Consider the following 26,205-nt stretch of genomic DNA (forward strand, 5'->3'; position numbering starts at 1 on the left):
GGACTTATTCTCAGTTATAAAGACCATCACATCACATAACCACCACGCAAACATCACTACTCTGTATTATTATTTTGTTAAATTCGTTTAAAACTACGAAACTACATAAATAAATCATAAAGGGACCAAATAACACGTGTTAACTATGGATTCTGAGCACTCTATGAACTGGACTCAACTGGAGATTCAATTGACCCTACAATTCTAATATCCAAAAGACGGAATAATGTATAAACTTAACCAAAACATATCTAACTAAAATTTACGTTTATTATTTCAAGATCAAAGAAACAAGCTACCAGTTATATACCAGAAAGATATATAATCACTATAGATATTCTTAGTCATGATAACATTTTTACCTAATATTATGTAACTATCATAATACTCATAATGATTTAGAAATGTCTTTTAGATCATATTGGTTATTTGTAGATTATATAAAATTAAATATATTTCCGGAAAAGAACCTATTTCAAATGGCACCAATATGCAATCTTATCACAAAAATAAAAACTTAAATGAAATATTATCACAAAATTTAAAATAAAGAACATTTTTTGCGTTTTTATGCAATGGCGTTTATGCTGACGAGTGAACAAGAACATAAATTCATAGTGGGAGCGACACTTTTTAATACACTAATATTAGTGTATTAAAAGCAGGTATACATGTATGTCATTAAAACCTTGTTCATTTTATAATTTTCTCTCATATCTTATATTGCTATAAATTACTTGTTTTGAGGTCTTGGAATGTCTTTTACATCTCCTACTACTCCCAGTTAATCATAGATTTCATTATTGTCAGGAGACTATTATTTAAAAAGCAATAAACTGTCCAATATTTCAGAGCTTAATTTTTTTATCGCCTACTAAAATTGAACTTCGATTATTAAATATGTTGAATTGAAGAAAATAATTGTGCACAAGGTAACACATACACCATCACAATTATATAGTTGTGGATAGACAAAAATTGTTTATATATATATTACACTATTCAGACAAAATATTCATGAATAAATTAAACATAATTAAGTTCTACTCAGCATATTAAGTTTTATTCAATATTTAAGTTATTTCGTTTCTACTGCTAATTTTATCATGGTCTTCGTAAACGTAATATAGTTGCATTTTCTAATCATCATTCATTTTAAGTACTTTATTTAGAAAACACAAACACGAAATAAAACACGAACTCTATTTTACAATAATTAAGATTCGAATATTATTCAGATGAGGTATTACATTATTTTAATATTACTTTAACTTTATAACACAAGAGAAGCAGTTATTAAAAACAGCAATATGCTATAAAAAAATTAGAGTAACAAAAATAAAAATAATTTATTTAGAAGTGAGTTATTGACATATCATAATCTGTCGAAACAAAACGTTAAGAAAATAATTATATTAACATCGCATTAAAGTGAGATTTTTTTATTTAAATACTGTTTTAATTATGTATACCACTAAATTTTGATTTTCTTAACACTTAATTTAGACCTTTGGTAACAAAAGCTAGTAGTTAATTGTATAAATTTCAAAATTGTCTTATATGTATGTTCTTAAAAAGAATACTTGCTCCACTTTACAATTACGCATTATTTCAGTGCAGGAATATTCCATTAAGTATTTGTGCACTTATCAAGTAACAATGATAATAAAGCTTTATACTACTATAAATAGTGAATCATACAGTGACTGGAATCTTAATCTCTTTGTTGACTATGTAAAATTTGTGTTTCTTTCCGAGAACCCCCCATACTACAGCTATATTTTCTATAACAACATTTAGTGGAATAGTAGCCAACGCCCCGCAAATGAACAAGAAAAACTTCAACGGACCAAATCTATGTATAGGAAATGATTTGATAACACCAAAAATGTACATGTAAATATTTACAGCACCTATAAAACCACACAATAAATCCAAATAGTGTGGACAAGGAATAGGACAAAGAGCATTCAATAGGACATTACTTGTAGATAGTGGCAGTGTTACCCAGGAATAACAAGATATTGCTAAAAATATTTTATGTACAATAGGTATTTCCTTTGAATGAACTACTAGAAGTATACCTTGGATCCACCTTTTCCTTTGCTGAATGAAATCCCACATTGTGAATGGAGACTTCTCCCACATCTCCCCTTCAACAAAATTAAAAGTAAACCTTTGCATGTAGGCCTTCATTGCAAAGTAGCAGTCTTCAGCCACTGATCCATCCAACCCATTATCAAATGACACTTTTTTCTCAGCATTTACCTACAAAAATATAATAAAGAAAAATTAGCTTTGGTTATTTTCAATACAATATAATGAGGTTAAAATATGAGTTTAATATATAATATACTAGCTACCCTCCCCGGCTTCGCATGGGTGTACATGTATTATTAAATATATAAACCTTCCTCTAGAATCACTCTATCTATTAAAAAACCGCTTCAAAATCAGTTGCACAGTTTTAAAGATTTAAGCATACTTGCTGTAATGATTATGCTCTTATCCTTAAGCCTAGGAATGAGGTAGTTCTTAAATTATTTTATTACTACTATGCCTAACTATGTTCATAAGATATCTAAAAAGTAATGTGCTATTTGAGGCCCATATCCTTGGCAAAGCAATAAAGAAAAAAAGGAGTGTTAAACTATGACATTATATATATTTTAATATTGTTATATCTAATATATTAACCTACTCCAATTAAAACTGCCATATATTTGTATTTTACATAGTTTGAAACTATTATAGTTGTTATGAAATTTGTGGTCAAATCAAAGCTATTATAATAAAAAAAAGTACCAAACACAAAGTACAACAAACTGATGGCTCACAAAATTAAAAATAGAATAAAATGAAAATTATTCTTACCTGAGTCACAACATAAGACCCTTTCCAACTGAATAGTGGTTTATGGAATATATAAAACTGAAATCGGAGTTTGCCCATATCATCTGCAACACGAAAGCTATCAGCAAGTGTTGTAAGCCAGTTCACAATATTTTCATTGGCATATGTAATAAGACCTTGACCAAATTGATGCTGGCCATCCATCACAAAATTCAATATACCACATACAGAGTTCTCAGTCAATAATGTTTCCTCATCTAAATGCACAATCCAGTCAGTACCAGCTAATATATTTATATCATCTTCTAAACAGTACTGCAGGGCGCGTGATTTAAATAAAGCACCTGTCTTAGTCTTGTATTCCGATGGCACCACCACCTCTCTCACTCTTCTGTGTTTGGGTAGATTTATTGCTTTATCAGTGACAACCTCAATCATAAAGTTTTCCATTCCCACTCCAAGGCACAGGTTCATATTTCTTGTTACATTGTCTCTTACAAGTTTGGGAAAGTCCCCTCTTGTTACCACTCTGATACAAATAAACGGTGCTAGTAATGGAGATCCTTTCAATTTAACTTTTCCCGGGAAAGCATTAAAGATTATTAATCCAAAGAAGTTACATAGAACTTGAGGTATTGTCAATAATGTTAACAGCCTCAAAATATATAATATTATAGTGCCATGTATACCATAAGCCTCCCAGGGGTCAATTATTTCTTTTTCCTTATCATCCAAGTTCACAGCTCCAGCGAATACAAGAAAAAGGAATATAAAAGACAAAAAAGCAGCACAGTGCAACAAATGCTTTACTCTTCCTCTTAACATCCTGAAATAAATTAAAGAGATTTTATACATAATACATGTATAAATAACCTAAACTATCACTAGCAAATCATAACAATTTAATTACATATATGCCATATCTTGCTACCAAGATATTATTAAAATAGTCTCTATTAAAAACTGCTACCTTTTCCAGGTAAATTGGTTGAATGGGATAATAGTCCCTATTATTGTGGTTGAATTTTACCTAAGTAAAATTTTTGAGTTTTTAAGCTGCTAGGAGGCAACAAAATTATTGATAATTTAATATTTTTTATACAGATATATGACAAAGATGATACATAAAAATAAATATATTATAAATAGACTAAGTATATAGAATATAAAAATAATAAATAGATATAAATTATTAGTTTATAAAACTTATCATTTTTTTAACATATATTATTTATATATTACCTATTTTATTGTACAGAACAAAGATAAATGTTCTTGTTTCTTTTATATTCCTAACTTCAGAACATCAACTTTTAGGCATGAGTTTCTACACATAATAAGTTTCAATCTTGAATTACCACCTACTTCAGTTTTATTTTATAGTAGTTAACCTCTTACAAAAAGCTGGTGATAATAACAAGACTTTTACTCCAATATCACATGGAAATGTTCTACGCTATTTAACTGTACAAATACATTAAATATTTTTTGTGGAATATGAGAATATGAATGATATTGAATGATAATAAAAAAATATTGATTACCGACTGCAGAATTATATATTAAGGTATTTAATACCTTTTTCTTACTATTCTAATACTGTTTAGTACAGCTGACCATTACAGATTCACCAGACAAAAAGGGGGTTGAATGCAGAAGGCATTCCAAACCTATGCAAAGACCCATAGATTGGCTGAAGGCCAACACCTATCTGTCAAATACAGGATAGTTTTGGAGGATGTAGGACCTAATATCCTTACTAATTAATAAACTTATTAATTCTATATGAAAAACAATCTGTAACCGATAAAAAAGGTATCTCAAAATATATAATTACTAGTTTAAAAACTTACATTTGTTCGAACAAGATCAAATTTTCTTGTGTCTGATATTTAACAAAAACTAGTCCTTGAGTTTAACTTAAAGTAATAAATATATAAAAGCTTTACCTTCAACTCGTATAATAATATAGTAAAAATATCAATCACAGCCGACCAACCAGGTTCAAAATCTAATAAAAACTTAAAACAAAACCATAGTCGCAAAATAACTTAATTACGTTTATGTATTAAATATACATAAAGTCTATATATAGTATAAAGAATAGATAAATTATTAAAAATATTATTTTATATTAACAATATCAAACACACAACACACGCCCAAAAAACAAATCCAGTTTTGAGAATTTGAATATTCGATTGACAGAATTTGACATTTTTTTGACGGGACTGACAGATTATTTTGTAGGTTTTCTTTCTACTTTCGGAAAGGCAAAGGGATGTTCATACATCCATAAGAGAAACTCATATTTTAGGACTTTTACTTCGTTCACAGGAATTTACTCCTTGATGACTCCTTGTAAATTTAATTACTGACCATGTATATGTTTTAAATTCTACGTGAATTCAATAAAGTGTTTTATTTAATTAGCTTATTGTTCGTGTTTGTCACATGGAGCAGTTTGACAACTTCGACTTGACAGTTTTGACTTGTAATATAGTCGCATTTGACGCTAGTAAGCACTATTTGGCAGTTTAGTACAGTCTTATGGATTAATTATATTTTGTGTATAAGTATTGTTTAATATTTTATTTTCAAGCCTTAAAGGCAATCATAATATCTGAAGTAATGGTGCAATTAATATGTGGAAGAACCCAGTGAAACCATAATAAAATGTTGAAACAAATATTTAAAATTACTACATCGAAGAGAAAGTGTCTCAAATAAGTAAATAACGGGTCGATAGAAATAATGTCTGTCCCTGATTTATCTGTCGGATGTCGTTTTGCTGATTATTTTGCAATATGTGGACTAGATTTCGATTCTGGATTGGAACCCGATCGTCTCTGCGGTAAGTATCGTTCAAGGGGTAATTACCTACTGTTTAAATTTATCCAATCAATAAATTGTATGTTCCATTTATAGGTGACAATTTACACGTATCTCCTCTCGATCGGTCCTACAAAGGAAAGATTCTAGCTCATTACCCAGACAATATTCAGAGTAACCCATTTGATGAACATGCAGTGTGTATGGTAAGATTTTTATCTATTGATCATTAATATTTTTTTATACATAAATATAAAATAAATGGTATGTGTTGTAATAAATAATGTTGCATAAAATTGAGGGTTTATATTTTCTAAAAGAAAAATTGAGAAATTTTGTATATATAATTTAATTTGCCATCTCAACATTATATCAAGAACAAATGTCAAGTTAGCATTGTTATACATTTTTTCAGCTTTGTCTACCAGCTGGATTACAATTCAGAACTCAAAAACACTCACTGGAACCAAAATTTCACAGTTTTGTGGTAACAAGGGAGAATGCATCTAGATATTATGGCTGTAGCCTTATTTTTTATGAAGAAGTTAGAAATGGAAAGATTTGTACCGCAATGCATACATTGCAGGTATGTTTTGTTACAGTCTATCATTTTTAAATTTAAGATGATGACAACGTATTTTTATCTTATTAACCAATATAGTTTACATTAGCCAATCTGCTTGCTCTATTCTTATTTTGACACCCATATCAAATAGTTAAAATGAAGCTGATTTTGAGTCCAGATCCTTGAAATTAAAGAAAAATATGACAGTGCTAAAAAGTGAGATAATACTATTTATTATTTTTTAAATTTTATCTGTGAGGCAATGGAATGTCATAAATAGTATAAATGCTAAGTTTCAGGAGAATTTTATTTATCAGGCAAAGTATTTATATTAATATTATCATTAAACATTTATTTAAAGTAACTTACTTTCACATTTTAAATATTAATGTGATTATCTTTAATGAAATGTTAAAATATGACATTAATGTTTGTTTGAAATACATTTTCATAGTCTTTTTGATTACCATGATAGTTCAGCAGTTTAGCACTGCTTTACTTCCCATACTCATTAATTTGATACCTCACATAGTGCAAACATTTGTATATATGATTATAAAGGTTTGTATCAGTCTTGAGTGTTTTCTATGTATTTACAAAAAATGTATCTAAATATTTATGTCAGATTTCTAGTACCCATAACACATGCTCTGTTTAGCTTGAGACTAATTGGCACTGTGTGAATGGTCCAAGGTTATTGTTATTATTGTTTTTTGATATCAATAATTTTGTGCACTAATTGTAATTGTGTTTGTGTAATTTACAGATAATAAAATAAATAAAACATATTTATGTAATTGTTATCATGTACTAAATGTACCAGTCACACTTTTCTTTGCTTTCTTTCATATTTAATAATACCATAATATTCTACTATTCTGCAGGCAATGTACATTACTGAACTGTCTAGTGGACAGACACCTCCTGGGCACAGAAAAGGTTCTGGTAAAGAAAGCTCTAGGTCTTTACCTAGATCATTCAAACTTACACCACATAGTGGTGCTGCACTCACTTATTATGACATAGCCAAAGACAAACTCTATGTAGCCAAAAGTATAGCTCTTATATGCCAATATCCCTATGTCAGAGTTGCACAAATGTTCCTAGAGAATCTATTTAGGTAAGTATGTAACAATTTAAATCTTGTGTATGAGTTTTCTTAAATTAGATTTCTGGTATAATTATCCTACTGCTCTGAAATACTTATCACAGGTATTTTCCAGGTCACTACCAAGACAGCCAGGACCAGGACTAAGTCCTGAGTCATATGTATATAATCTGCTTTATGAAGTCCCAGTACCACTGCCTGGGCAAGCACTACGCCTTTATGTGCCGCCTTCTGAGCCTCACCTTGACCCTGTTCCTGTTGTAAGTATTCATTTTTCATCATCAACACAGTACCGAATATTGCAATGTAGTGCCTGTAGCAAATTCTTTCAAAAGACCCATGGTTTAGATTAATTTCTTAAAAATATAGCTCTTAGAAATGATTAATACTTAATTGCCTTAATATTTAATATTTACGCAATTAAATGAATAATTGTGTTAAAGATTCATTTTTAACTTATATACAAAATAAAAAAATATATTTGGAACTATGTGTTATTTATTTTCTGTATTATGTTCAGATAATTTTGTATGTGTTGGAGCACTTTTATGCAATAGGTCCGCAACATACAGCAAATACTATATATTTGCTGCAAGAACAGCTTAGAAAATTAATCCGGCACTTCATTATCATCATACTGTTTAACTGATCTTTGTTTAGCACATTGGAAAACAAGTATAAAGATTTAGTATAGTATCTGCCATACACTTTAAATTGGAAAACAGTTTACAAAGTAAATGAATAATAATAACAAATATAAGTAGTAAGTATTTATGTACTTTTGCATTCAGATATGGACAACTAAGGTATAAACGATGTTGCGTTTCAGGGGGGAATATGACATGCAAATCGTATTTTTGCATCTAACTTAAAGGTATACTTAACATGCCAAGCAAAATGTTTCCAACCACTAACGATATAGATAATTCATATATACTTATTATTTATAAATATTATTATCATCAGATATCGATAGTTTTTAAACAGCAATTTTTTTTATATTTGCCAGATTATAAGAATGCCAAACCCACCCGAAGAGTTACCACTACTTGACTATCCACTACGTATAATGTTTTCTTTGCTTGGTGTTGAGTGCGTCGTTCAACTTTTTACATGTGTGCTACTAGAACATCAAGTGTTACTCAGATCTAGTGGTAAGTAATTATTATATTTTATAAGAATGAGTTGCTAATTTAATAAAAAAAAAGTAAGTAGAGGTTGGAGTATGTGAAGTGTTGAAAACATTTTTTAACTACATATCGCCATGTAAATAGTTGTCCTGATACATGAAATGTTTCACATCAAAGGCTCCATGATATCACATTTATAGTAAAATAACCTTATTTTCTGTTAGGACTAATGTTTAGCCGAGTTCCTAGTAAGTATAGTTAAAAGAAAATATAATTTTGGATTAATTTGAAAAGAAAATTTATTTTTAGAATAAACTAAGGAAATATAGACAAAAAATAAATAAATGTGTCGTATATCTTTAACCCACAGTACTTACTTGCGATTACAAAAACTCTGTATAAGTGTATCGAGCGTAAATAAATATATAGGTATACAGCACTCAATGTGTGAGGTGAAACATTTTGCTGTAGTTTTTGAGTAAATTAAAATAATTGAATAGTAATTGTATTTTTACTACGTATAGTACTTATCTATTTTATTCAACATATAAACACTTTCTACAGGCCGCAAAATAAAGGCAACTGATATATGATAATGTGAGAAATGTAAAATGGACGGTAATTGTATGTTTGCAGATTATAATAAACTGATGCTAGTCGCAGAATGCATAGTATCTTTACTAGTACCTTTTACGTGGGCTCACGTATATGTACCCATACTACCAGCACCGCTGTATCATTTCCTGGACGCGCCAGTCCCTTTCGTCATGGGTGAGTATATTTACCAGAATTAAATGAAAACAAGCAGTTAAAAGTTCCATACCAACTATCCATACTAATATTATAAATGGGGGAAAGGGGATTGTTGTATTGACACATTGTAATGTGGACTGATGACCTCATTGCTATCAATGTATATGTCAGGTCGACCTCCACGCGGTCATTCTTGGAATCCAACGTGATAAATTCCTGGTTAATTTGTCTCGATGAGCTAACTGACCTGACCTCATACTCATTTTATCTCATACTCCACAGGTGCCCGCCAGCGTAAACCATTAGTGCAGGCGAATGCACCATTTCATTATCGTAAATAAAAAAATATAAGTTATATATTATATTATAAATATAAATATTATATTATATGTATGTTAGTCTATAAGGTATTTATAATATGGGCCTAGTTGCCTGAAATAAATGAATAAATAAATAAATAAGTATATGTAAATGCGATAGTCTATCTATATATCTGAGGGTTACCTTTTCAGGGCTCAACAGCATAGCGGATATAGATATAGGCTATGTTTTATCTCATAAAAAAGCAGAAAAATTTTGCATGAAATTTTTGTACGGGTTTAAGTCCCAGATTATGCAAACATTTTTCATAAGTATATGTTTGTTGGTAGGGTTTTTTTCGATGTATGTATATTATGTTCTGTATTTATGAGTATGACTAGTATATAACTTGTCAGCGATTATTTTTATGGCATTTTAATTTCATAACAATGAGTAATTTAATTACTTTAAGTTACAGATTGAATACTTGATGTAACAAAATATAAACTACGAAATACTAGTATACAGTAAAAGCTCCTTGTTCGCACTTCCTTAATTTGCGTTTTCACTATTCGTGGATTAAAGAAATGCGTCCAAATTCCCATATTCGCGGCTAAAAATTCTTTATTCGCGGATCTAATAAGCATACATAATAATAATACCAATAGGTATCCAACCCAATATGCTTTGTAAATTTCCTTACCTTCAAATGGACTAATAAAAAAAGTAAAATAGAATATAATATGTATATATATACTACAACTTTGCATGTTGTTAGATGATATCGCCGAGGACTTTGACATCAACTGTCTTCGCCGCGATCAGTGTTTTTGAGAATGTAAACAAACGTATCGAAGGAAATCGTATCTGTATTTCAGTATGAATTGTAGGAGCTTTAAAAAACTGCCAAGCAAGAGACAATTACAAAATTATTCAAACCATTGCCTAAGCCTAAGATAATGAATCAAAATGTTCAAAAACTTAAATTAAATTGATTTTTTATACATTTGTTTTTACTTTGTCTAGGAACGTCTCCCTTATAATGCCATATAAATTACCATTCCCTATTCACGGCATGTTTATGGAACATATATCCCGTGAATAAAAAGTTTTTACTGTATATAATAATGTGCCACGAATGATAAATAACTAAATACATTAATAATTTTGTTTCATATTCTTAGGGCTACATGCGGACAGTGCCGCCGTGAGTGTTGGACATAATGGCCCGCGGAGTATTGCTCTCGGTTCAGAAGCAGCTTTATGTTTAGTTGATATTGATAAACCTGACATACAACTACCTGAGGAACTTCCAATTTTCCCACACCGAACTCCTTTTATTGAGGAATTAAATCATATTTTAGATAAACATCAGGTATTTAAAAATATGTTACTTGATTAATTTCTATTACATGTAGTAAAAGAGTGACCCTAAGTTGTATGTGATTGTTATTTTTAAAGTTTCGTGTCTAATATACATTATTTATGTTGTTAACCAGTTCTTAACACGAACAATTTTGGTAAATGGTAAATAAAGATAATATAAGATTAAACACCTTTATTTACAATTAAATAAATCATATCGTGTTCATTTTTTAATCATTTTAATACAATATTTTTTATAGATTCAACGGCCAGAGACAGAACCAACCAAACTTGGTGTACCATTAAACGGAACTTCTTACAAACACATGAATGATAGCATGAGTAGCAGTTGTACTTTACCTTCAGGTAAGACATATATACTTTATTGCACTTGTAAAGTACACTAAGTAAAGATGGTTATACAAAATACTTATTCCAAATCTATTTGATTTCTAGAGATATTTTGCAAGTTACACATTTAAAATTTGCTAAAGACGACGACTTTTACCAGAAATTTCATCTGTAAATAACAGCAACTAACTAATAAATTACAAATCATTTCAAAGAATGGCTTAGGTACATCTTTAACATTTTTCAAACAACTTTTATTCCTTCTAAGTTCAATGGGCACTATGTATATTCAATATATATATAGGTACTATTGTACATTCAATTGGCAAATAAATACTTTAATATTTATTATTATTACTTATAGTTATATATTAGTATATTATATTATAGGAGGAAAATGTAGACAATTTCAAAAGAGTTAGTGATTACACTAATAAAAACTTACATAACAATGACAAACTGATTGTACTTAAATATAGAATTTATTGAAATGTCGTTTAACTACAGATACTAATTCGTTTATGGTAATTGCGTAAGGTTTTACAATAAACTACCAGAGTTTGTTTTAAATCCGCATGAAAAAAGATTTAAATGTCGTATATTCTAATGTCGTATTTCTATAAAATACTTCCTTTATAAAAAAAGCATATTATAAAATTGAAGAGTTCGTTAACGATAATAATTGTTTTGTAGAAAAACTTAAAATTCATAGCGCTGACAATATTATCTGATTGCTGACTAAGAATTAGTACGTAGCGATTTTTATGTTGATTATCTCATACCACATACTTGTTATTGTGTAATTATTTATTTATATAAAATAAAACATCTATTCAAAAGAGAAACACACAAGTGTCTTGCTCATTCTTCTTGTGATGAATCTGCGTTTCGAGTGAGTGATAGAATAAAAAATATGACTATTAAAAGTGCTTGTATTGAATTTATTTTAATAAAGATTATTACCTAGCGTTACATTATAAAGTTGACAATCAAAAACATTTAAGAAAATAAACTTCCTGTGAGTTTCTTGCTTCTTCTTCTCCATTCTTCTCTTTGATTTATTTTCCTTCTAAAGCAATGTGTGGTAGTTTGTTTTGACTTGCAATAATTAACTTTTATTATAATATTTAACATTGAATATAATATTTAACTATACTGTAAATACGCCATTGGTGTATTTACATATTATGCTCTCTACTTTGGCAGGTGCTTTGCGCCGCAAGCACTCATTCCACGACGTACTAGAGTGGGACGAGAATCGGCCGTTAAATGCGTCTCCGCCTGCCTCGCCCACCCGACGAGCGCCGCTTCGTCTGGAGTCACTTCAACGTATGGTGGACATCGTTAAACGCACAGGTAAGTACATACTGCTTTCTGTGAGCGGATAGGCACATATGGCGATTGACTTAATTTTTTATTTACTGCAATAAAGATTACGTCCACAAAACGTCGTCACACTAGTGCTGACGTGGCAAGTTGTAGCAAGAGTCATCAAGTTTCGTCGTTTCAAAATATCTGTCCAGCGGCTGACTTACTTATTTATATAAAATGAAATTTATTGTAATGTTTACCTACACAAGATACTGACTTCACTAATTAATTTCCATAGGTGTTAACATAGATGATTTGGAAGCTGATACAGTAATGCCGACTTTAAAGAAGAAAATACTTAATGATGAAGAACAGTACAATGAAGATATTCGCTTTAACGTAGCTGTTAGGGAGACTTTCCTTAACAGATTTGTGCATATGTTCCTTATGTATGAGAACTTTGTCATCATGCCCAATCAGGTAATCCGAAATATATATAATCTTTATATTAAGTTATTAAATTAGCTTTACTCACTCTTGTATCTTCTTAATGGGTTTAATATATTAGACACAGTAGATTACATGTATATGATGCTCCATCACTCAAGGAATACTATTTCTGGTTATAGCCATACCTATAACATTATCCATTTTTGTTACCAATAAATGTTTGTATGTCATGACTAAATCATAACCATTTCTTGTAATGTTAAGGTAAATTTATAAAATGTATGCATTGAAAGTGGATTCTGTATATATTTTTTCTTTGCAGGATCGGGATTCTTGGCTTTCAGCTCGCGAATCAATGATAAATTTTGATAAGGCTTCTTTCTTATCCGATCAACCTCAGAGACATAGGTCTTTTCTCTCACGATTTCTCGAAACTCAAATGTTCGCTACACTTATAGACAACAAAATCATGGGTAATTGGGGAGAGTATGATGCAAATCTACAAGTCTTCGAACATCGAATTAAGTCTGTCAGGTTCGTGTTTTTTTTTAATATTTCAAGGAACGATTTCATAATGGGGTGTTTTTGTGCATATATTTTTTTATTTTAAGGTCAGCTTATGTCAATTTTATTCACATCGTACGCATTCGCTTCATTACTAATAAGTCCCTACACCAAATGGATAACATACTTTAAATATAATTTAAAGTTTTAACACACTCAATATAACGAGCACTTAATGGGACTCATACTGCATTTTGCACATAAATATATTCCATTGACAAATATCACGAGCTTTATTACGGGCATCTCAGCATCGTCGTCGGACTACGAAAGCGCCCTGAGCTCTCGCTCGGGGAGTAAGGAGAGGTTTGTTGCAGACGGCGACTGGGGGAGGGTGGACTGGCGACGCGCGGCTACAGCGTGTGGGCCGGGAACGGCGCAGGTGCGGGCGGGGTGGCGGGGGGTGCGGGGGCCGAGCTGGAGGTGGGAGCGCCGGGGGAGAGACTGCCGCACCGCGCGGCCTACTACCGCGCGTTCCCGGCGCGGCTGGACGCGACAGCACTCGCGCCGCCGCCCGTCTCCGACCGCAGGTGCGTCGGGCCGCCGCCCCGCAACACCGCCGCTGAAACACTCCCGTGCTCTGATTATGCAGCTGCTTTTTCGTATCATATATAGGTGCGTGGCCGCAGTGGTGGGCTATGGCGGGTGCGGAAATATTATATGACTATTATTGTAACTTCCATTACGTAAGTGGCTAAGGCTTTAGTCTGCGACTGACATTTGGTGCTATAGCATAAATATAAACACGCCAATAGTGTCCTAAGTGGGGTGTGATACTATAAATCAATGAACTAATGGGTGACGGACGTATTTATCAAAGTTGTTCCGAGTCGTCATTCGCTAGACAGGCGTTTATTAACTTCATAAAAGGAAGACTTTTTCAAATTGCCTGGTTTTTTTAACTATTTTTAAAAATGACCAGTTGCGGAACAATAAAAAATCATTTTTCGACTAATTTAAATTCTTTTTGTTATTGTAAATGGAATACGCCATGTTAGTTCTCATTCATAATTTAAGAATCACACTCTTTTCGATAGAGCTCTTGCCACTACGACATTCTCTTTAAATATTAATACAATACGTCATAAATATTTTTTTATCCAGTTATAAATAACTGCAGCGATTCTCCTAATGACCACAACATGGCGACACACTGTGGATAAGGTTAACGCTCCCGTCTTACTGTCACAAACCACGTTTGCTCACAGTTCATACCGGCCACGCACTAGAATGGGTCTTACCAATGATTCAGATTAGGAGTTGTCTATAAGAGCGCTTTCTTACAACATGTATATATTTTTATTGCACAACGAGAATACTAGATGATGAGATTATCTCGGTGTGCAATAAAAAGTTATATGAATTGGTTTATTTCAAAATATTCGAAGTAAGTATTGTTAATATAGAAAATATTACGAGTTTACTTCCAAATTTGCTCTCATTATAATCATATAATAAATAATATATGCAGTACACCATATAATGATGTCAAAGTCCTCTCACGTCCGATCAGCCGTAGTATGTTCTTTGATACTTTGCAATTATGTGTCTCAATATTTGATGTTAAAGTAATTTGTAATGCGAGTCACTGAAAGAATAATAAAGAACTATATACATAACTTTTGAAAACTAACTCATTATATAAATATTTGCTGAATAATCGTTGGTCATTCCCATATAGAATAAAATATATAAATAAGTCAGTTGCATCGTTAGAGTTAGGTATATTTTTAGCGTTCACGGGCGAGAAAACAGCATATTTATTGTTATTGTTTCATAAAATGTTAACTGCGTATATTCTTATTACGATTGAATTAATCTATTTTTATTTAGATTACATTTCAATTATTTTTATTATGTATTAAAGTTGTCTATGAAGTGTAAATTATACTATTTTATTATGAAGAAAAATGTTTTCTCAGTCGTAGTACGTACGCCATTGTGTTGGTATCGGTGTCCACGCCCACATTGTCAAAATACACTGAGCGTCGAGATAACATGTTGTACCTGTAATTTTTACATAAATAATCATTTTAATTAGATATACGTGCATAGAAATAGCTTTTACTGTCGTCTTGTAAATACTAACGCTAACGTAAATATAGACAAAGGAAGTAATAGAAGTATTTCAACTTACAAAAAACATCTATTTAGTCTAAACTGAAAACGAAACATGGAACCTGATTTGAAACAATAACATTTTTGACTGAAATTTATTAAATAATAAAAAAAATCGACTATAGGTCCTGGCTATACCTTTATATAATAAATTCTACTAATAACATTATATAACAATAACAACATTTAAACGACCATAATCAAACATGGAATATAGTCCAAAATTCTTTTTGACATTATTTGGTGATTTAAAAACGTATTTACTAGCCTGACTATAAATTGTTAACTCGGATTGCTCAGTTTTTTCATATACTTCATGAATAAATATTTTTTTTTATAAATTGCCCGCTTTTTGTGACAGCATGCGATTGTATCAGCCTGAACTGTTGTTAGTGATTGTTTATATTATGTAAAATGGTACTACAATGTAGTGCTTAATTTTAAGTTTTTTTTTTGTAGAAACTGCGATTTCTACCTTATTTACAACGTTGTCTTGAGTATTTAATTTTAACTAGCATATTGTATAACAAAAATTTTAGATATCTTTTAAAATAAACATTAAATTTGACGACTCAAGAAATTTATAAAAAATGTATTGCAATTGTACCAAAAATGTTTGGTAGCTTCTTTAGAATCTCATATACAATCATTTTATTATTGTATTATTATTACATTAACTTAATTGCAATAATGTTTGTTACTTTAGAAAATATTTCTATATTTTTATATATAGATTTTCTGTCTAGTAAATGTTTATATCGATTTTATATTTATAATAGCTAATCGAATTTATTTAATGAACTTACCACTAATCTCATTTATATTGTAATACTCAATATGAAATATTGCTAGAATATTTTGTATAATCTTAATTTGTGTGAAAGCTCTAATCTGTTATCAAATTAAATCTCAAAGGAGTAAAACATGAATTCTTGTTAGAATATATGTGTTTATATATATAAATATCAACATTAGTAACAAATAAAAAATTGAATTTAAACTTCTATATTTCCAAGGGGCACTAAAAATTGTTATTTCGGTTCTTTATTATGTAAAAAAATTATCCTAAAGGAATTTTTTGTGGTCATATCTACAATAAACGCGTATATTTTTTATTTAGTTTAGTGTGTTTATGAACTAATACATAATAATATCGAAAACCCTTGCAGACCTGATTGATATGGGCCTGAGTTTAAAGTTAGTTAACATTTAGGTCATTAAGAAATCGTACCTAGCCTATGTGACTACTGTATCACCAAGGAGGTGATACATTAGTCACATGTATGACTGCGAAATGGCATCAAAATAAAGAATCTAAATGTAATTATCTAAAACAAAAAAGAACTCAGGTCTAAAAGAGTTAAAGAATCCAGTGCTCACTTTATTGCCACTTTAATAATATTCTTCCAATGTTTAGTACTGTAGTTTAACGTTGCCTTGTAGTAATGTGTGATTAATTGAAAATCCCTTAATGTATAATCTGGAATAGTTTAACCGATTATCATCATTATAGCAAAAATAAATATTTAAATTTGAGTTACTATCAATGTAAAACAACAATAGATATCGACATCCGTCGTTAATACTTCCTTAAGGCACTTTTCCTATTACGTTGGTTATGTATAAAAATTCGTTTTTTTTTGTTTGCATTATTGCTGGATGCGTTTAACATGCATGATATGAGTAAAGAAATATGTTCCATGTATTTAACTTTATTGGTTAGATGTCATCCATAAACACATTTATTAAACAAGAATTTCATTATTTTGACCTTTCGTCCTTGTTATAGTTAATCACATTTGTGAGTCACACCTCTAGTGCGATATCATATTTTTTACAATTTTGAAGCAGGTGATGGTTAAATTCGAAATCAGAATTATTTTTATTTTAAAAATAATTAAATTTAGCCTTATATGTACATGTGTCGTCACGAAATTTAAAAACCTTACTCAAAATCACACTCCACTTAATCCTACGGCCTTTGCGCTCCTTAAATATGTAAAAAATTTATGGATGACTCCTAAGTAATATAATATTTATACCAGATTTAAACCGTTATGAGTACAAAGTACCGTTTTTATATGAAATTATCAAAGCTTTAAACAGTATTGGAAACTCACTAATACCTTTCCCAATTAAGAATCTTTATGTATTCCTACAATTGTTTAATATTTGATATTTTATTAGTATCCCTTTATAATTACTATTGTAAAATTGTTTTATAAATATATGGATGACTCCTATGGTTAGTATTATTGGGTGTATAATAATTGTAGTTGATATTCCATTTTTGTGATAATTTGTGCATGCTTTGTTAACATTGCATGTAATTAATTTATATAATGCAGTATTTGTTATTATATGGTTTTTATATTTGGTCTATGAGATCGTATTTTAATATCGTTAGATTTTTTAATGTAATAATTTCATTATAAGTAGGAGAACAACATCATTAAGTTGAAAGTAATATGTTTAATTGTTATTATCTCGAGATTTTAGTAATCATATAAATATATAAAAAATAATACTTGTAATATCTAATAAAGACTTTGAAATGTACATTATTGTATTTTGTATATTGGTTCACCTATCCTTATATTTAGCTATGTTTGCACTTTGTAATAGATGCATATTTAGTATTGTAGTAATGTTACTGCAAATGTCTTTTAGCTTTGTATGCTTGCTTTTTGATGTATGTTAGTGATTTTCTCACAAAATTTATGTGTAGTAAATAATTTAACATTTCAGAACTAATAGCTTGAAGCGTATAAAGAATGCAAAATGGCAAGTGAAGGATTGTCCACCCGAATTACTATTAGGAGATATTAGTAGGAGATTGTCCACGGAAGCCACACCAAATGTCATTGTTCAGAATCATAAGACATTTATAGAAAAACTGCTCAAGGTCTGTCATTTATTTTTATTATTAATAATAGAAGGTAAATTGCGCATAGTCGTCAGTACCTCTATCGCACCTATTTGTTAAAGCTAAAATTTTCGATTGACGGATGAGGATGACACCTAATTACTCAATAACAGCAATTAGTGAGAGGTACCTACCACATATAATCGTAGTGTATTTTGTCAGTTTCTTTAATAGTTTTCATATCTATTACTGACAGTTACCATTTGCCTTCCTATCGGTCAACGCCTTATTTGCTATACATGTCAAATAAACCTATAATAATTTAAGGAAAATATAACGAGCAATAATCCTAATGTATTAATACTTAAATTATTTATTTTAGGAGTGTAAAAGCAAAACAAAACGCATGCTTCTGGAAAAAATGGGTACAGAAGAGAGTGACCTAGGTTTTGGTTGTGAGGTGTCTGTAACTGGAGTTGAAGAGAGTACAATGATCGCATCGTTATGCGACCTGCTTGAGAGATTGTGGTCCCATGGGTTGCAACACAAAAAGGGAAAGTCCGCTTTATGGATGCATCTCACAAATTACCAAGAATTAGAACAATGTAGCAATTCCACAAAACCAATCGATCCTAATTATCTTACGCCAGGTATGCTTTCAAGTCTATCTATACAAATAAATAAATATGAAGTATCTGTTTGTAATTTCAAATTAGATGCACTAAATGCATATGAAATTTTTAATATTTTAAATATTTTTTTAATGTTTTGCCAGTCTGTTTGTACTTCGGCTTCGAATCTTCGATTTTGACGAGACTTTCACTCGCACATAGCTAAAAAATGACAAAATTACACGTAAGAACAGTTACAACTAGTAATACAATAAAACATACAGTGAATGTGTGGTAGGAAAACATTGTATAGTTACCATTACTACCTAATTCTAGTAGTACTTGTGGGCGCTGCTATTGCAATTATTTCTTCTTTATTAATTACTATTAATATTTAATTAAATTGTTAATCTAATTATTGTCATCATTAATCATGAATAATGTATGAAGAAACAATGTATTATTTAAACATATTTGTAATTTCTTGTCCCTAAATCATAATTCCCATGAAATTATGCTCTCAATTGTTCCTTATTTATTTTAAATGGGTTGTGTTTTACTGAATTTGGATGCAGCTTTGGCCTGGTGTGTGTTACGCAAGCGTCTCGACTGTAAGTAAACGTCGCCTTAATAGTCTCCATGACGTTGTTTGCATCATCCAACATGTAGTTAAAATTATTTTATAGTATTTCTCTTTTTTAACGGTATCGAAATGTATTATTTATACTAATATATAATAAGTGTAATGTTTTTTCTACATATAATAATTATCAAATGTACTTACGGGCACCGTTGGAGGATAATAAGATGAGCATGAGTTCAGGGCAGTTAGCCCGTCGTGACAAATTCACGCGTAATTTATCACGATGATTTCCAGAGGGAACCGCGTGGAAGTCAAGCTGACTGAGGGTTTCCACATTACTAATAATCCCCCCCAGAGTTTCCTCTAAATACTAAACATTCTGGACAATATTATTATTCCACTATATATGTTATTGTAATTGTAATTATTATAATAGCATATAATAGATATGAATAATTTTCTTTATAGATCTGTCTTCGGTGGGTGCTGAAGTGGAGGCTCAACAAAGCACTAGTAGTGGTAACAGGTCTCGCGACAGTTCTCGTGGCGGCTCCAGAGATAGTTCTCGTGATCGTCTAAGCAATTCTGGAACGTTAGAACGGAAATCTTCTTTACCACCAAACCCACTGCGGCCGCTACCAGAGAGTCTAACTTTTGATATGAGGTATGTTGCTACAAATATTTTTAAAACTGTTATTCCTTACTGCACTAATAAATATTGACAAAAAATATGAGCTCTCTTTAACCGCTAAGTGCATCTGATAAGTAGATAAAGCTTATCCCTATCAGATGGAATAGAATAGAAAATCCTTTATTCAAATTAACTTAATTTAGACACTTTTGAATAGTCAGTGGATAACTGACTTCTTTTAATCTACCGCTCATTCAGAAAACTGTCTCATTATAAGAAGTATAAGCATGGAACGTAGAATGACAAATTATTATTAATTTAACACTGTATACAGTAATTTTAATAAGGGTGAAAGTATTCAAAGGCTAATGAAATTTTATTATATTATCGTTTGCTTTATATACCTGTGTATACAAAGCAATCGATATGTAACACAGTACCTACACCAATTGCACAATCAAACAAGATAGTATTTAGAACTGTACTACTAGATAACGTTAATAATGTATATATATATAATAAGTTTTATTACTTTTTCTACATCTCCAGGTTAAGATGTTCGCGTCAGTAAAAGTCAGTATTAGCGTTTTAAAGAGTTAGTGCAAAGTGTACAGATTTTTGTTATACTAAAAGGTGCAGATTAAGAGCGCTATCGTTATAAGTAACCGTTCTTTATGTGAAATTTGTTATTTTTATTTATTTGCTTACAGAAACGTTCAAGCTATGACCGACATAAAGACTGAAATTGGTTACGCTCGTGCTTGGGTGCGGTTATCACTTGAGAAGAAATTATTATCAAAACACCTTCGCGAGCTCTTAGCTGATACCACTTTACTGCGATCTCAATACAAGCGAACGGCTTTCTTGCGATGCGAGGAAGAGCGAGAACAATTCCTGTATCATCTGTTAACTTTGAATGCTGTTGATTATAATTGTTTTACTAATACATATCCTACTACAAGTAAGATGATTCTGTAAACATTCTATGTTATACCTCTTCTAATTTAATTAATAGAAAATATAAATAATTTTTAGAGACTATTACATACTTTATTAAGGAAAACTCAACTTTGTCGTCCTATTTCTAAGTATATTAAAAGACCACCAGTGTATCTAAACAATTTCAAATTCGCACAATTTTTGTACAATGTATGTCACTATATTCTCATTTTTTTATCTAGCTTTAGAGTTTTTTTATACATTACTTTGAAATAATCTACGCCTAGGACAAGTTTTTAAATATCACAAATCACATGTAACTTTGTTTTAGAATTGCCATATCGTGTTTTGATCGTTCCATCTCGGAAGGCAAGCCAAACTACTGCCAACTGCTGGATAGCTATATCAGGTGCAAACAGAGAATCTACACCCAAAATACCAATACCACGAAACACCAATGAATTTGTTTTCCATGTAAGTAATATGTAATTTACATTAATATTTATTTGCATGGTACTTAATATTCTCTCACTGTATTCATTTCGCCTTATAAAACACCTTGGATAGAAATGCAGGATGTTTTATAAGACGACTAGGTACAGACGAACGACTTTGGCGCAAGTGATGAAAACTCGAACAAAACTAGACCCTATTAATTTTTGATTTGTTTGATTATATATTTTATTTGCTTCAGCACAAGAATTTGGGACTACTATCTACGTTACGTATAGGACACGATAATTCTGGTCTCTCACCTAAGTGGTTGCTTGACCAAGTATTTGTGCGGAATGAAGTCACAGGACACACTTACACGTAAGTATAAGACAGACATTTTCTCTATAGTATAATAGTTTATTTATTTTGTTAGTAATTTAGCAAATGTCACACAAAAAATGTAGAACTTAGTCTCCATCAGCTGGGTCATCAACTCGATTGCGTCATTGAACTTATAAAAAATAAATTGGTGTGGTTTTTCTTAGTTCACGAGCTTCATTTAGGTTTCTCATAGCATTTGACTGTGTTTGATGTCTACATGAAAACAAATGACGCAACGCAAAAATTTGAATTTCACTGAGTAGTAGTTTGCACTAAGAATAAACAAGCAATGGTATTTCCTTTGCTTATTTATTCCTAGTCTAGCGTATTTTTTTCGATTAATTTGGGTTTTATGTGTATCGTCACCACCGAAGATTAAATCAGAAATATAAGAAAATTGTGGACGTCCATATTTGAACTCACGATATTTGGGATTTATCAGTAAGTGTAAAAAACGCTGCTCGGTCTGAGGTCTGAGTCTTACAAGGGTATAATACACTTGTTCCCCATTCCGGGTCTGTAACATAGTTAATCATGCTAATCAATTATTGATTAACGCCAGTAATCATGTTTACAATATGTGTGTCAATCATGAATGGAATCAATCAAACTAATGAATCGATCACTTTTCTTTTTAATCTTGAATGAATTCAATCAAATCAGTGAATCGATTACTTTTCTTTTTCAATCATGTATGAAATTAATCGATTACTGATCCGTTATCTATTGTGGTGGCGATTACCTACTCATAATGGGTTGTGGTGGCGATTACTCACACGTAATTGATTGTGGTGGAGGTTCCCGTGCAACCGTTGGCTGGGCACGGGCGTGGACGACGGCTCGACGGAGCGCCTGCTGCTGGCGGCGCGGCTGCGCTCGGAGCGGTCCCCCCGCGGCCCGCGGCCCGCGCCCCCCGCGCCCCCGCCGGCCCCCCACACGCCCACCACGCACCTCTCCACCTCCACCATACAGCACATGATCGGTTAGTCGCTTTTATATGTTTGACTGTTGTAGACAGTATCGGACAGACATTAGCTAAATATGTATTTACGTTATTGTTTCCGCTTAAACTATCAGTTTTAATATTTTTATAGACCGGTAATATTTGATCTTGATAACGTATATGTGTCGATACTCTACTTTTCTTGTCCATGATGAACAAACATCAATGTTTGTTTAACATCCATGAATATGGATCTTCCCTATATAGCGGCCAGTATATAGAAATACTTATAAAATAGTTTGATTATCAACGCATAACCGAATCTAGTAGGTGTACCTATATAAGTTTACTATAGAACATAAGCTAAGAATCATTTAACTTTCAAACTAAACTCTTGCAAAGTCGCTGGCAATAGCTAGTTATTTTTATAGTTTGTCGGATCTTGACATGAATATTGGTAAATAAATTTAAAATAAATTTTAATTACCATAAACATAATAATTAGTTTATTATGTTTATGGTAATTAAAAGTTTTAATATTGGATTTTATGACACTGATCGCAAGTATAAATATATTTATAATCCTGATGTATTACACTGACAATCTAGTCCTAAATCAAGTAAACTTTGTAATAAAGCAATTAGAATAATCTTTATTGAAATGAACATAATATAAGTATATATAAAATTAATAAAATCACACTTACGGTTTTTTTATTATTAGTTGATTCAGCCAATAGAATAAGCAAAATATTTGCCTGTTACTTTTTTCGACAAATGTTATATAATTTTACATTTCTAAAATTATATGTCAGTACAATCCATCAAAGGGCACGAATTCCTTGGTTTAAATCTTTTAAATTATAAACACTCACTGCATGAATCTACATAATGTGTGACAAACTTGCAGGGTCAATTCGGAGCCTTTTTAATTACAGGTGACTGTGTAAATGCTATAGTGAAGTGGCATTATCAGTCTAAAAGAGAAAAAGATGCAAACTCCCTCAGTGTACTCTTATGCGGTGAGAATGGATTGGTTAAATGCTTAGAACAAGCATTCCTTTGCGGATTTAAGTCAGCACGTCTGTTTGGAAAGAATCTATTCATTTGGGATTACTTTGGTAAGTATTTGTGTAAAGTAGCCAGTATAGAGTTACAATAAATATTATGATATATATGAGTAGACAAACATGAAGGCATAATCAATGCTTTCTTATAAGTGATTTCTACTGGAAATATTAATTTAAAATAAATTACTTGTTAGTTTTGTTTGGTATTTAATGTTTTTCATTGTGTTTGTTATCAGCACGTGTGAAAGACGAGTTCAAAATGAGCTTGTGTGATGAGCCGAGCCCCCAAGGGAACAAGGGCTGCAGCGTGGCGTATAACTGTAGACAAGACCAGGAGCACAGATCTATTTGGCGGTGCTACTGCCATCTTATGGACGAAATCAGCACCGCTGGCCGTACTCTAGGCAAAGACGGCAAATTTCAACTTTTTATATGCCTTAGTTTACGGTAAGTACCTAGTAAGAAAGTAGATGCGTGTGAGTAAGGGTCCTACTATGTTGTGACCATATACGACGCAGTCGTCTCTCATTGAGGTGGGCAGAAATATGAAAAAATATATTATATGAAAAACAAGTCAAAGTATACAGGTTCAGTGGTTCAAAATACTATAGGTGGCTTGGCACTTTACAATTAACCCTATATGGCATGGATAATGTTATGCATAACAGATATTCTAAATACAATGTTTTTTTTTTATTATAGAGAACATTGGCTTCATCGAATGCTGCTGCCAATGTCCATGACTCGCGTAACAATTGAGATGTACGAAGAACAAAGTTTCCTACGTAAGCGTGGTCTCCTGACATTCCTCAGACAAATACTCGAACCACTAGATGAGTTTGATATTGTCTTAGAAAACTCTCTCACCCAAGGCATTTAAATCTAGACGTACAGTCGTTCGTATTTTGTTAACGTCTGTTTATCGAATTTCAATATCGAAATTAATTTGCATTTCCTATTTTTTACTTATATTGATATGTACTGGATATATAAACTATTATATAGAGTGCATTGTAAAGTTTCAACAGGCGTTAATTATAACGAATGTGACAGTACTTATATCTTTAGTGTATACAATAATACATAATATATATTTTATCTTCCATCCGCGTGTCAGTAGTGGTAGTGTCAAATAAAATTAATTAATTAGTACATACATTTTGTTGTAATGTATGATACAAATGAAATTTATGGTTAAACCAGTATCGTGTGAAAAAGTTCTATAATAATTTCCATCCTGTGTAAAATTATAACAACTCAAAGAATAGTATGTAAGTAATGTGAAATACTCATAGGCATTATGATAATGATATTATTTTCCAGGGTCTGATTGTTTTGTACCTTTGTTTATTATTAAGTTTCATGTGATGATTATTAAGTTGTACTTTACTTATGTATATTACTTGCCAGTTGAACCCAAAGATTATTTTTTAGAAAGGTGCTTTATGGTTTACTTTTTTATCTTGTAAGTATTTTTTGTGCAATTTTGGTAAAAGATGCTGTTCATTAAAGTATTCAATAATATATTATATATTAGAAATTGAAATACTCATTCATTTATTACATAACACTTTGTCTAAATTCTTATTTTCTATCATGACAACTATTATATTAAATTTAATTATATTTTTTTCAACATGACTGATAATGAATTGTTGTCGAGTAAAAATATTAGTAATAAGTCAGGGCATGAAGTTTCTGTTCTAATTTTAACGAATAATACGGATGTCATACCTTTTTTGGTACATACCGTATGATTTTTGTTAAAGTTCGGAGAAGTAAAGCTTTATACGTAGTCAAAGTAGATAAAATCAATGTTAAATTATTCTGATTCACATTGAAAATACAGTAAATGTAAATTTTCCATGTACATACGTATGTTGAGGCAAGATAGTGACGCAACAGTCATGGAACTAACACTGCACGAAAGCAGTCAACGTGTATTCGGCGTAATGCGGTCTCGTAGTAGTAACTGTGGTGTTTTTTTTTGCTCCGGGTATGGCGACTATGATCTAAAGACATTTAAAAGTGTCATAATGTGTTATT

The 26,205-nt window shown here is 31.1% G+C and overlaps 2 protein-coding genes across 3 annotated transcripts; one reads left to right on the top strand and one right to left on the bottom strand.

The window, feature by feature from the left end:
* Positions 1-1,510: 1,510 nt before the first annotated feature.
* LOC131854814 (beta-1,4-mannosyltransferase egh) lies at positions 1,511-4,946 on the bottom strand. The gene is made up of 3 exons (XM_059205979.1): positions 4,803-4,946; positions 2,875-3,679; positions 1,511-2,268 (listed from the first exon to the last, which is right to left on the bottom strand). The coding sequence occupies exons 2-3, from the start codon at positions 3,676-3,678 to the stop codon at positions 1,696-1,698; spliced, it is 1,377 nt and encodes a 458-aa protein (XP_059061962.1). The 5' UTR covers position 3,679; positions 4,803-4,946; the 3' UTR covers positions 1,511-1,695.
* Positions 4,947-5,406: 460 nt separating this feature from the next.
* LOC131854769 (DENN domain-containing protein 5B) lies at positions 5,407-25,245 on the top strand. 2 transcript variants are annotated; one of them, XM_059205910.1, is made up of 24 exons: positions 5,407-5,707; positions 5,782-5,891; positions 6,101-6,271; positions 7,135-7,370; positions 7,474-7,618; positions 8,368-8,512; positions 9,125-9,259; positions 10,726-10,916; positions 11,167-11,272; positions 12,464-12,613; positions 12,867-13,048; positions 13,341-13,552; positions 13,900-14,112; positions 18,449-18,605; positions 18,949-19,216; positions 19,753-19,788; positions 20,229-20,424; positions 21,102-21,352; positions 21,662-21,804; positions 22,025-22,143; positions 22,944-23,128; positions 24,028-24,210; positions 24,396-24,606; positions 24,862-25,245. In XM_059205910.1, the coding sequence occupies exons 1-24, from the start codon at positions 5,608-5,610 to the stop codon at positions 25,037-25,039; spliced, it is 4,023 nt and encodes a 1,340-aa protein (XP_059061893.1). In that variant the 5' UTR covers positions 5,407-5,607; the 3' UTR covers positions 25,040-25,245. The 2 variants fall into 2 exon arrangements, with proteins under 2 accessions (XP_059061893.1, XP_059061894.1); XM_059205911.1 differs by lacking the exon at positions 19,753-19,788.
* Positions 25,246-26,205: the final 960 nt, after the last annotated feature.

This window comes from Achroia grisella, unplaced genomic scaffold (assembly GCF_030625045.1).
Source record: "Achroia grisella isolate CSIRO2021 unplaced genomic scaffold, CSIRO_AGI_Agris_v1 utg1245, whole genome shotgun sequence".
Lineage (NCBI taxonomy): Eukaryota > Metazoa > Arthropoda > Insecta > Lepidoptera > Pyralidae > Achroia > Achroia grisella.